This window comes from Corylus avellana, chromosome 1 (assembly GCF_965113065.1).
Source record: "Corylus avellana chromosome 1, dhCorAvel1.hap1.2, whole genome shotgun sequence".
Taxonomy (NCBI): Eukaryota; Viridiplantae; Streptophyta; class Magnoliopsida; order Fagales; family Betulaceae; genus Corylus; species Corylus avellana.
In genome coordinates, this window is record NC_142490.1 from 44,159,438 (window position 1) to 44,171,729 (window position 12,292).

The 12,292-nt window shown below is 37.2% G+C and overlaps 1 protein-coding gene across 8 annotated transcripts; it reads left to right on the forward strand.

Moving 5' to 3' along the window:
• Window positions 1–681: 681 nt before the first annotated feature.
• Window positions 682–11,909, forward strand: LOC132169970 (G-type lectin S-receptor-like serine/threonine-protein kinase SD1-13). 8 transcript variants are annotated; one of them, XM_088512450.1, is made up of 8 exons: window positions 682–2,003; window positions 2,154–2,156; window positions 2,256–2,404; window positions 2,643–2,774; window positions 2,912–3,122; window positions 3,906–4,143; window positions 4,235–4,385; window positions 5,091–5,479. In XM_088512450.1, exons 1-8 carry the CDS (start codon window positions 725–727, stop codon window positions 5,388–5,390), a joined length of 2,463 nt encoding a protein of 820 aa, XP_088368576.1. In that variant the 5' UTR covers window positions 682–724; the 3' UTR covers window positions 5,391–5,479. The 8 variants fall into 8 exon arrangements, with proteins under 8 accessions (XP_088368576.1, XP_088368575.1, XP_088368574.1 ...); XM_088512449.1 differs by lacking the exons at window positions 2,154–2,156; window positions 5,091–5,479 and adding an exon at window positions 11,601–11,909 and having other exon boundaries at window positions 2,256–2,370; window positions 2,615–2,774; XM_088512448.1 differs by lacking the exons at window positions 2,154–2,156; window positions 5,091–5,479 and adding an exon at window positions 11,601–11,909 and having other exon boundaries at window positions 2,256–2,363; window positions 2,566–2,774.
• The last annotated feature ends 383 nt before the right edge of the window (window positions 11,910–12,292 follow it).

The window sequence follows — 12,292 nt, forward strand, 5'->3', positions numbered from 1 at the left end:
CTGCAATGTCTTCGCAATAGATATTGAAGAGGCTTTGCATCATGCAGTATCAAGAAGCACCAAATACAAAGGAGAAGTTAAGCAAGATTCCCTGAGAAGGAGGCAACAGGTAACTCTGAGGTTAATAAGGGACACATCTCTAGTTTTAAAACCATCGCATACACTTTTTTTACATGGTTGTAGTGATTCTTTGGTTTTAAGAGCTTCTTAGGGTTCTTGTGGCATGATACTGGAATAACTTGTATTGTTGCAGTAGGTGAAGTATCTTCTTAAAGTGCATGAAAAGTGGGAAAAGAGGCAGATGTTAAAATCTCAAAAAAAAAAAACTTCTCATTTTTGTATTTTCTCTTCTTTGCTTAATATCCGCCCTATTGACATCCTGTTCACTTCATTTGCCATCTGCATCTACTTGAACCTTTGCCTCTTCTCTTAGATTGCAAATATCTGCCCCTTTTAGTAAATTTGAATAATTTGAAACTGTTCTTGTTTCTATAAATCTTATTTCTTACTTCATTTTATTGTTGTCTTGGTTTTTGTTTATTTGTTAGCAAGTCATGAGCCATAATTTGAGCTTTTTATTTTTTTAGTTGAAAGTGGATATTTGTAGGAGATTCCTAGAAGGCCTGAGTCAGACTGTAAGATATCCCTATTATTTCTTCTTCTTCTTAATCCTGCCTCCTGGAATTGAAAATCTGCATTCTCACAAACGAGCAGCTTTGAAACTATGGGACTTGTTCGAAATACCAACTTGTCAGCTCTTCTTGTTTTGCTATCTTGCTTTCATTTAGAGTTTGGCTCTGCCACAGACACCATCACAGCCGCAAAATTCATTAGCGACCCTGAAGCCATAATCTCCAATGACGGTGGCTTCAAACTGGGATTTTTCAGCCCCCCAAATTCTACCTTTCGCTATGTTGGAATATGGTATGCTAACATTTCTGTGCCCTCTTTCATATGGGTTGCCAACAGGAACAACCCCCTCAAGAGTTCCTCTGGGATTCTTACCATATCCGAAGACGGCAATCTGGTAGTATTAGATGGCCAAAAGAAGGTTCTTTGGTCATCAAATTTAACAAATTCTGTTGTCAATTCGAGTGCCCAGCTTTTAGGTTCTGGAAACCTAGTCTTGCAAGGAAACACTACAGGGACATTCTTATGGGAGAGTTTCCAACATCCTTCTAATACATTCATCGAAAAGATGAAAATTAGTACTGATGTTAGAACGGGTAAGAAAGTGCAGCTGACATCATGGAAAAGTCCTTCTGATCCATCCGTTGGAAACTTCTCTGCCGGTATTGATGTTCGTAATCTTCCTGAATTTTTTATTTGGAATGGCAGTAGCACATATTCGCGGAGTGGTCCATGGAACGGTCGGATCTTTATTGGAGTACCGGACATGTATACTACATATCTTGATGGATTTAGTCTTGTAGATGATAAAGAAGGCACATTCTATTTAACTTTTACCCTTTTGAACGAGCCTTTCCCAAAACATTATGTCTTGAATGAGCAAGGAAATCTACTTCAATCATCTTCCATCATTGGGGAGGATTGGGAGGTCACGTGGTCATCTTTCCAGACTGAGTGCGATGTTTATGGCAAGTGTGGGGCATTTGGAAGCTGTAATTCACAGAATACACCAATTTGCAGCTGTTTACCGGGGTTTGAGGCAAAAAAGACACAAGAATGGAACAGAGGAAATTGGCGTAGTGGATGTGTGAGGAGGACACCCTCGCAGTGTGAGAGTGTGAACAATGGCAGTGAAGGGGGCAAAAAAGATGGATTTTTGAAACTGACGATGATGAAAGTCCCAGACTTGGCAGATTGGTCATCTGCTCTTGAAGAAAAATGTAGAAATCAATGCTTGGAGAATTGTTCTTGTGTAGCTTACGCATTTGATGCTGGCATTGGCTGTATGCCATGGACAAGAAGCTTAATTGACCTACAGAAATTCTCTAGTGGCGGAGTTGATCTTAATGTTCGTTTGGCCTATTCAGAACTTGGTGAGTCGTTGTTTCTGTTTTCTGTCAAAATTGATCTTATGCTTCAAATCATCCACCGCTGGTGCAGTTGTTTAGCTACTTCTATGTTGCAAAATAGATAAAATTGCATTTCAAAACAACCCAAGTCACCCCCCAACTTCCCTAGCTAAGGAAGTCATTGTAAAAGATAAATCTGTTTACCAAAAAAGAAAAAGGTACATATTCTCTAGCCTATTTTGGACGAATGAGTTTGATGTTTTCTTTGATTTACAGATAAAGAGGAAAATGTGAAAGTAATCATCATAGTCACAATAATCATAGGAGTAATATTCACTGGCATCAGCACTTACTTATTGTGGCGTTGGATGGCTAAACAAAAAGGTAATATGCACATTCCTCTTTATAGCAGGAAGGAGCCTCCAGTTCCTCTCAATATCTTCCTTTCTCTCCTCTTTCATTACTACTTACCACCAAAAAAAAAAAAAAAAAAGATGATATGCATATTCCTATTAGCTCAGTGGACTAAGAAAAGTTACAACTTTTCTACATAGAGATTGCTAACTACTATTGTATAAATACCCAGCAAAGAAGAAGAAAACCAAGGAGATGTTACTGTTGAACATAAGGGAAGCATATCCAAAATTTCCTCGTGAAGACAAGCATGGAGACAGATTGAACCAAGTTAAACTCCAAGATCTACCGTTATTCAATCTTCAGGAGCTGGCCAGTGCAACAAACAACTTCCATCTATCAAATAAGCTTGGGCATGGTGGATTTGGTCCCGTATACAAGGTAATGGTTTTTCTTGTAGAGGGTTATTGACTAACAATTTGAATATAGAGTCACTTGGTTGGGTAATGGTTGTTCTTATAGAGGGTTATTGACTAACAATTTGAATATATAGTCACCTGGTTGTTGTTTGTTTATAGGGAAAAATGTTGGATGGACAGGAAATTGCAGTAAAAAGACTTTCAAAAACCTCTAGACAAGGGCTAGAAGAATTTATGAATGAGGTGGTGGTGATCTCTAAACTCCAACACCGGAATCTTGTTAGGCTCCTTGGCTGCTGTGTTGATGGGGAAGAACAGATGTTGGTCTATGAATACATGCCAAACAAAAGTTTGGATGCATTTCTCTTTGGTTAGTTCATGCTTATGCCTTTATTAGTATCTTCCAATATTACAATCTAAAATGATCTACATCATGAGACAAACGGGAATGATATTCTTGGTTTTGGTATTTTAGTCTCTAAAATCATACTATTTCTATGTGGCTTTGCCAAACTTATTTCTATTAGATGAAAGAAAGCAAATAAACTTGCTTTTGGCGGAATAAAGTCTTAGAGCCTAACTCATCTCATAAAATCGGTTCTATAAGAAACAGTTGCTCATTCTTTATAAACATGCCCATGATTTTGTCCACAGGCAATGTGGGATTATTCCTTAACACCCGCTCTCACGTGCAGGCCAGTATTTTTCCTGGTCCTTATCACGGGGTAAGTAGTGTAGGCCTCATTCATCCTTTGGTAGGCTCTAATACCATGAAAGAAAGCAAATAAACTTGCTTTTGACGGAATAAAGTCTTAGCTTCGTTCACATTGTATTTATGGGGAAAGAGTTACAATTGAAAAACTACTAGGAGGAGAACTAATACAACTAAAACAAGGAGAATTAATACAACTTGAACTAAGAGAATTAACACAACTAAGAAACTTAATACAAAAAGAGACAAAACCACATAAAAGATAATACTAGAGTAGCATCGAATCTGAAGAGGATAAATCTGTTTTGGATAAATCCAAAACAGAGTTTGCGTAGGACTCTATTGCTGGTTCGTTAACATTACAAACATGACGTTCATTCACATTCAATTTTTATTCGAGTGCAGTTTATTTTTCTAATTTGTTTAGAATAATTTCATTAGATTCAATCAAATCAAAAGTACTAGATTGGAGAAGACGCTTCAACATTATCGAAGGAATTGGTCGAGGTTTGCTGTACCTTCATAGGGATTCCAGATTAAGGATTATTCATAGAGATTTAAAGGCAAGTAACATCTTGTTAGATGAAGAGCTAAATCCAAAAATATCAGATTTTGGCATGGCTAGGATTTTTGGGGGTAATGTAGATCAAGCCAATACTACAAGGGTTGTTGGAACATAGTAAGTACCTATGTTTTACCAAATTCATTACGATACAAATCATAATATTTGAGATAACTAGATTTGTATGTGTCTTATTGTTAAAATTCAGTGGCTACATGTCCCCTGAATATGCAATGCAAGGGCGCTTTTCAGAGAAATCAGATGTCTTCAGCTTTGGAGTGTTGTTATTGGAGATAGTAATTGGGAGAAGAAACAATAGCTTTTATGATGATGACCATGCCATGCACCTTCTAGGATTTGTAAGTCTCCCTCTATCTCATTGCCGCATTTTTTCTTTTTTCTTTTTGGGTTAAGTACTTTTTTAGTACTTCGGTTTGCAATTTTTTTATTTTTTTCTCTCTAAGTTTTCAAAACGGTCAAATCTGGTACCTCACCTTTGGGAAAATATAAAATCAATACCTCGTTAGTGTCCGTCAGTCACAATTAACGGCATTCCACGTCATTGCCATGTAAATGAGCTGTCAGACCGACATCTGACCCTAGTTCCACGTTACCACATGTAATCGGCCACATCATCTAACCGGATTCCTCGTTCTTCTTCAAACCCGAGCTCGATTCGGATGTTGATAATGTGGCCAGGGTTTAGGAGGAATCTGGTTAGATGATGTGGCCAGTTACATGTGCCAACGAGGAACCAGGGACAGATGTCAGCCTTACAGCTTATTTACATGGCGATGACGTAAAATTTCGTTAATTGGAACTGACGAAAATTAATGAGGTATTAATTTTGTATTTTCCCATATTAATTTTGTATTTTCCATAAGTGAGGTGCCAGATTTGACTGATTTGGAAACCTAGGAGGAAAAAATAAAAATCAAAAAGTGCAAACGGAGATACAAAAAAAGTACTTAACCTTTTTTTTTTTAGAACTTTCATTACTTGTTTCTTATGAGTTTTAGTATTGACGCGCGCAAAGAATTTGAATCCTGTTTTCATGTTTCCAGGCATGGCAAATGTGGAATGCAAACAACATTGTGGCATTAACAGACCTGATGATACGTGAACCCTGCTTTGAAATGGAAATTTTGAGATGCATACACGTCGGGCTGCTGTGTGTGCAAGAAGTTGCTAAAGATAGGCCAACTGTCTCCACTGTTATTTCCATGCTTAAAAGTGAGACTCTTGATCTGCCTCTTCCAAAGCAACCTGCATTCACGGAAAGGCAAATTGCCCCAGATGCTCAACAGAACCCAAGTAAATGCTCTGTTAACAATGTTACTGTTACAATGGTTCAAGGCCGATAGCTAGTATGTTAGTTTGATTTTGGACTTGTTAATTATATGATTTACGTAGTAGGAACAGTTTTATCATAAATTGCTCTGCGGCAATTTTTTTCTTACAATTCTAATTCAAATCATTCAAGAATCATAAAAAGCTTACCCCTTGAGTTCTCTTGAAGCTTTTCCTTCTCCACAAGCCCCTCTCTATCTTCCTTTCTCAAGTCTCTCTCCCAAACTCCTTCTCAAAACTCTCTTGTGTCGCTCTGTGTTTTCTCCACGGCCTTTCGAAGACATTGAAGAGAACAAAACAATCCAGTTGAGCAATATTCAAGATGACCAGTGGGGTTCATGAGATTCCCTTAGGTGACTTTAACCTCTGTTTTTCTAGGTTGTTAATTCTGCAATCAGTTGGGGCCTGTTTTGTTTCACGTGGAGAATTCAACGACTTCTTTATGAACTCTGTCAAGTTCTCAGTTAGGAAACTAGAAAACAAGGAAGGAAGAAGACGACTGAAAACAGAGTAGTTTGGAGAATGAAATGCTTCTCTGATATTATTGAATAATCTGAGATTACAGATATATATACACATGTAATAATACGTGGATCAAAGACAATCAACATAATTAAACATAGGAAGTGATTATATATATATATATATATATATATATATATATATATATATATAATAAAAAAATAATAAAAAAGCTTATGGAGTAATTTTTAAGAAAGTTAAAAAAACAAGGACATTTTTTTTTTATTTTCCCCTACAATTTTTATCATATTCCCCGTCAAACTATCAATTATTTATGCATGTAATATTGTGAATTTTATATTAGACCAACATGGAGATCTTACCTAAATCTTACCATAATAAACAACTTCAATTCCTTTTAGCACAATATGGTAAATGACATTATAGCCTTGGTTATAACTTTTGGGGGAAACTACATTTAATTTTTGCAATGTCTTTTCCAATGTCTGCATTTTTGTAATGTCTACATATGCTCAATAATCGGACTGTGGAAGAGGAAGCAATGGTAAAGATGTTTTTAGCAGTCATGTACTTTTTAAAGATATGCAATCAAGATAGAGTTTACATGGGTGAGTCATGTACTTGGAAACTCTTTTCTTTATTCCTTCCTGTGAGGTTGGAGGCAAGTATCACCCTTCTACATCACATGGCTAAAAGATGATCCTACAATTTAACTTGATATCGTATAAAGATTACCTTGATGACAAGAAAAACGTGAGATTCAGATTCCGCCACAAGCCTTTAAACTTCCAAATCTTAATCAATATGAATTGTGATTCAAATGTACTAAAGATCTGAATATTTATTCCTTATCTATGTATTAATGGAGAGACATTACAAAACAGATAATAGCGAAAGGACAAAGATACTTAAACCCAAACTTTTGTCTAGACTGTGCTCATTAATCGGACTGTGGGAAGAACCAATGGTAAAGATCTTTTAAGAAATATGATAAATGAAGATAAAGTTCACATAAGTGGGCTATTTACTTGAGCACTTTCTCTTTATTCCTTCTCATATATTTAAGCGTCACCCTTTCTACATCACATGGCTGAAGCAGGTTCTACACCTTAATTTTGTTAAGTATACTTGTGTGAGTGTAAAAAGGATAGAGTGCTATATACGTTGAAGAAATATAAGAAGTATGAGTAGCTAATATAACATGGTTGGGTCCAAACCCATACGATTAAACTTTTGGGTTAAGTGGTGTATCAACATGTTATATTATATGCTCATTAAAAGATTCCCCAAGTATCAATATCCCGAACAACTTGATATAGTATAAAGGTCACCTCGATTACAAGAAGCACATGAGATTCCAATTCGGCCTTAAGCCTTTAAACAATTTCAAATCTTAATCCATATCGATCACTTGTGATTCAAATGTGTTGAGCTTAGAAATCCCATATTCCTTCCGTGGATAATGGCATGATCCATTGTAAAGCTAGAGGAACAATTTCCTTTGACGCTAATGCTTTTTTTTTCTCTTCTTCTTCTTCTTTTTGATTACCAAGTGCTCCATTTGCTTCTAGAACAATTCAAGGTAGGAAATAGAGACAACTTTGGGACCCAATATAGCTAATATTGTCGGTGCACTCGTGAGCCTATATAAGTGTGACTCAGCGAGTTGAGATGTATACGACTTTCTCAAACTTCAAATTAAATGTCGAACAACAATTAAAACTTGAGATTCAAAATTCACTTCCCTAGCTATTCTTTGCATTTGTTTTCTCACCACCAACCCGCAAGAGGTATGTGGTTTTTCCTTCTTTATGTTCTATAAGAGGTACCATGCACCTGCCATCAATGTATTTATGCAATCCCTTGTGTATGTGTTTATAGTTTGTCCATAAAGTTCGTCTTCACCATTGTCATTTATATATATATATAGATATAGTCTTTGTGTGGATATACAATTATTCTAATAGAAAAAGTTATTAACAAACTTTGCTTTACATAATTGAGCCGCAATATTATGCAGACAACTTTAGTTAATTACGTACCAACTCTTATTATGAAAAACTAACACTTAAAAGTTGTGATGTTGAACAAGGTGAAAGAAAGGAGAAAGAAAAGTAAGCAATCAAAGGAATTGAAGGATATGTCTAACCACATCTTTACCGTAGTGAATGAGAAATATGATGAATGGAACATCCAGTTTTTTGTTCTATTGAGTCTCTTACTACAGGCCATTCTAATTCTGGTTGCACCATTCAGAAAGAGAACAGAAAGTGCGAAGGTACTATTGTTGATCTGGTCAGCCTACTTACTGGCCCAGTAACTTTACAGTGGGACTTATTTCCAACGGTAAACAAAATCCAAAACCTCATTATTGCTCTGGCATTCTGGACTTTTGGGCTCCCTTTCTTTTGTTACACCTCGGTGGTCCAGATACCATAACTGCTGTTTCTTTGGAGGATAATGCCCTCTGGCTAAGGCAGCTGGTTGGGCTCCTAGGCCAGTTCGTTCTCTTCGGCCAATCCTTCAGCCAATACCATCCCGGAAACAAGTTATGGCTCCCTACTTTCCTTTTGTTTCTCGCTGGAACCATCAAGTATGGTGAGCGAACACGAGCTTTATATCTGGCAAACCTGAAAAACTTCCGAAAATCGAATCTTACAGCGTCGGACCCAGGGCCAAACTATGCAAAGCTCATGGAGGAATACGGTTCGAAGAGAGAGGCCAGACTCCCAACTCAAATAGAGTTGATACGAGAACCTAATCAAGAATCCAAGACTTCACGTTACCCAGTCGAAGAAGGCAGGCTGGGTGATCTTGCGGCGGTGAAGCATGCTTATCACTTCTTCAAAATCTTCCACGGTCTCGTTGTGGATATCATCTTTAGTTTCCGGGAGTGCGAAGAGAACCGGCTATTTTAACATAACAGAGACTCAGTGTTGAAATATTTTCAAAATAAATATATATATAGATATTATTTTGTGTCTCAGAAATGTTTTAAATAGAAAGTTTTAAAGAGTATTGAATGAAAGTTATCCCACATTGGAAAGAGTGAAGATTTTGTTGGCATTTATAAGTTCCAACAAATTTAAGCCGTTAAATGATCTATGCTAGGGTATACCCTAATACATGTTACCGTACGGTGCGAAGCACCGAACGCGCGCGTGGCGTGGGCTGTAGGGCGCTAGTGACGCCTTGATGGCGTACTTGGCACTTAGCACGAAGCATCGGAGCTCGGAGCGATCAGATCATGACCATTCATTTTTGGACGGTCAAGATCGTTCGATCTAGAGGTTTGATCTAAACCGTAGGATGCTTCTTAAGTAGATCCAATGGTTAGATCTACTGGATTGTTGATCTAACGATTGAGATTAAATAATTATTTAATCTAACGGTCAGATTTAAGTGCCAATTGGATTAACAGTTTACAGCAGTTTAATTTTCGAAATTCAAAACAGCAGTTTTATCTTCGAAATTCAATATAGCAGTTTTATTTTGAAATTCGAAATTATCTGATAATAGATAATTATCTATGACAATTCAATTCTCTTTAATACCCTTGTTTTAAATTTTAAAAATAAGCATTATCCTTTTATTTTTTGTCTCTGATTAGAATAGAAAGTCTAAGGATATTTTCGGGTTTTAATTTCGTTTGTGCATAACGCAGTTAAAAACACAGAGGTTTCTGGGCTCCATTGTATCCTGGAGAAAAATTTGCTGTAAACCCTGTTGCATACCAATTCTGGTGGGGGCAAATATTTTCTTATGGAAAGTGACGTTGTAACACACCTTAGGAGCATTTTCGTTTTCTGTATTTTTCCCCTATTTGTATAACACTCAGAGGATGCCTTTCAAGTGCTAGCGATTGAACTCAACTTCTTCTACGAACTTCTCTATACCAAGGTTATCGTACTGTATTCAATGTTGGGATACTCTGCCCGATGTATATCGTGGTGTGCGGTTGTGGCAGCCATTTCAACCTTCTATTCAATAGATAAGAATGATTTTGCAAGATTGACGTTGGAATTACATATACCTTGCTCTTTGGTGCCATATTCTTGGATACAATTGCTCTGTTTATGATGGCTTTCTCTGATTGGGTTGCTGCTTCCATCCAGTTGTCATCCAGTCAAAATAAGTACATAGTAGCTGTAAAGAAATGGTTCCTCATAAAAGCTGTAAAGAAATGGTTCATCTTTCTCCTCCGAAACTATCTCAAGCTCAAGAGGATAAACTGGCCGCAGACAGCAGATACAAGTCGCTATGGACGGGCTGGACAAATCCTATTCCAGAGGTGGTCTGAATCTCTACGTCAATACAACTTGATACATTATTGTTTGAAAGAACGTCGTCAAAAGATTCGTTCTTTTCTCTGAAAATTGATTGCTATCTTTGAGCGATGGGACCCTGAGGATTTCTTTAAGAATATGTATGAAAAGAAGACGTATGTGTCCAAGACACGATTTACAAAATCGCTATGGGATTTCATCTTTAACGAGCTGAAAAAAAAAAAATCTTATTTTCTAGAAGATCCCGAGTCTGACATTACGAAGAGGATATATTCAGCTCGAGGAGAATGGGTTCTACAGAATGCTGATCTTCTTGAGAGTATTTGATGCATTATATTGTCGACGTAAAATTTGATCAGAGCCTTATATTATGGCATGTTGCTACAGAACTCTTCTACCAGAAGGAGAAGGAGAAGGAGGAGATTCATGAAGACAGTAGTAGTGATCATCGTCAATTTTGTAAAGAAATGTCTAATTATATGTTATATCTTCTAGTTATGCAGCCCACAATGATGTCTGCTGAAGCACGTATTAGCAAAATAAGATTCCGCGATACCTGTGCCGAGGCCACACACTTCTTCAATAGAAAGCCCGACGACCATGGACAAGAGCAATTTGATCAAGAGCATAACGAGGCATGTGCTAGAATCCTTGAAGTAAATACTGAAGTGGAACTTGTTGCTGTGAAAGGAGACAAAAGCAAATCTGTGTTGTTTGATGCGTGTATTCTCGCAAAAGAGCTATTAAAGTTGCAGGAGGAGCAATGATGGGGTGTAATGAGTGAAGTGTGGGTGGAAATGTTGTCTTATGCCGCAAGCCATTGCAAGCCCAATGTTCATGCTGCTCAACTAAACAGAGGAGGAGAGCTTATAACCTTTGTTTGGTTATTAATGGCTCATTTTGGCTTAGGAGATCAGTTCCAAAGAAATACAGACGATGTAAGAGCAAAATTGAGGTCTGTTGTACCTTCATAGAGATTCTAGATTAAGAATTATTCATAGAGATCTAAAAGCAATTAACATCTTGTTGGATGAAGAGCTAAATCCAAAAATATCAGATTTTGCCATGGCTAGGATTTTTCGGATCAATGAGGATCAGACCAATACTACAAGGGGTGCAAAGTAGCTTAGTTTGCTAAATTAACTAAGATAATAACCCAAATGTTTGTGATAACAAGATTCAATGTCTTATTGTTAAAATTCACAGTTACATGTCCCCTCAATATGCAATGAAAGGACGATTTTTAGAGAAATCAGATGTCTTCAGTTTCGGAGTGTTGTTACTCGAAATAATTAGTGGAAGAAAAAATTCTAGCTTTTATGATGATGAGCAGGCCATGAGCCTTCTAGGATTTGTAAGTCTTCCTTATATGATTGCCTCATTTTTTAAGAACTTCAATTGCATGTTTCTTATGAGTTTTAGTATTGATGCTAAGAATTTCAATCCTGTTTTCAGTCATGGAAAATGTGGAATGCAGACAACATTGTGGCATTAACGGACCCAATCATACGTGAACCATGCTTTGAAATGGAAATTTTGAGATGCATACATGTCGGGCTGTGGTGTGTGCAAGAATTTGCTAATGATAGGCCAACTGTATCTATTGTTATTTCCACGCTTAAAAGTGAGATTATTGATTTGCCTCTTCCAAAGCAACCTGCATTTACTGAAAGGCAGATTGCCCCAGATGCAAGCTCCTCTCAGTACAACCCAAGTAAATCCTCTGTTAACAATGTTACTGTTACAATGGTTCAAGGCCGGTAGCTAGAATCTGTTTGAGTCTTTGGAGGGTTATCCATCATTTCCTTTGCTTTGTGATCTTGTTTTCCTGTTCCAATAGTTAAAGGGGTTACCGTCATCGACTTTGTTGGGCTTCCACCATCATTCACCTTGCTACGCCGTCAAAGATTGAGGAAAGCTACAGTCGGCGATTTTTTTTTTTTTTGAATTTGGTATGATTTATGTCTGGGAAAGTCACTTTCCTTGAAAACATAGATGGCGCTGGAAGAAAATGTAGATGATGCATGGGAAGAGAGAGGGTTCAACAGAAATAAAAAAGGCTGAGGAGGAGGTGGTGCTGTCACTGTTGTGTGCAAATGGTGGAATTGGGCATTGTGAAAGTCAGACTTGGGTAGTGTGTTCACGTG

Bases quoted from the DNA above. Each gene is read 5' to 3' on its own strand.
- LOC132169970 (XM_088512448.1), top strand. From the start codon at position 725: ATGGGACTTGTTCGAAATACCAACTTGTCAGCTCTTCTTGTTTTGCTA. The intron at 4,144-4,234 runs GTAAGTACCTAT...GTTAAAATTCAG, and splicing joins ACAAGGGTTGTTGGAACATA to TGGCTACATGTCCCCTGAAT. The intron at 4,386-11,600 runs GTAAGTCTCCCT...TCCTGTTTTCAG, and splicing joins CCATGCACCTTCTAGGATTT to TCATGGAAAATGTGGAATGC.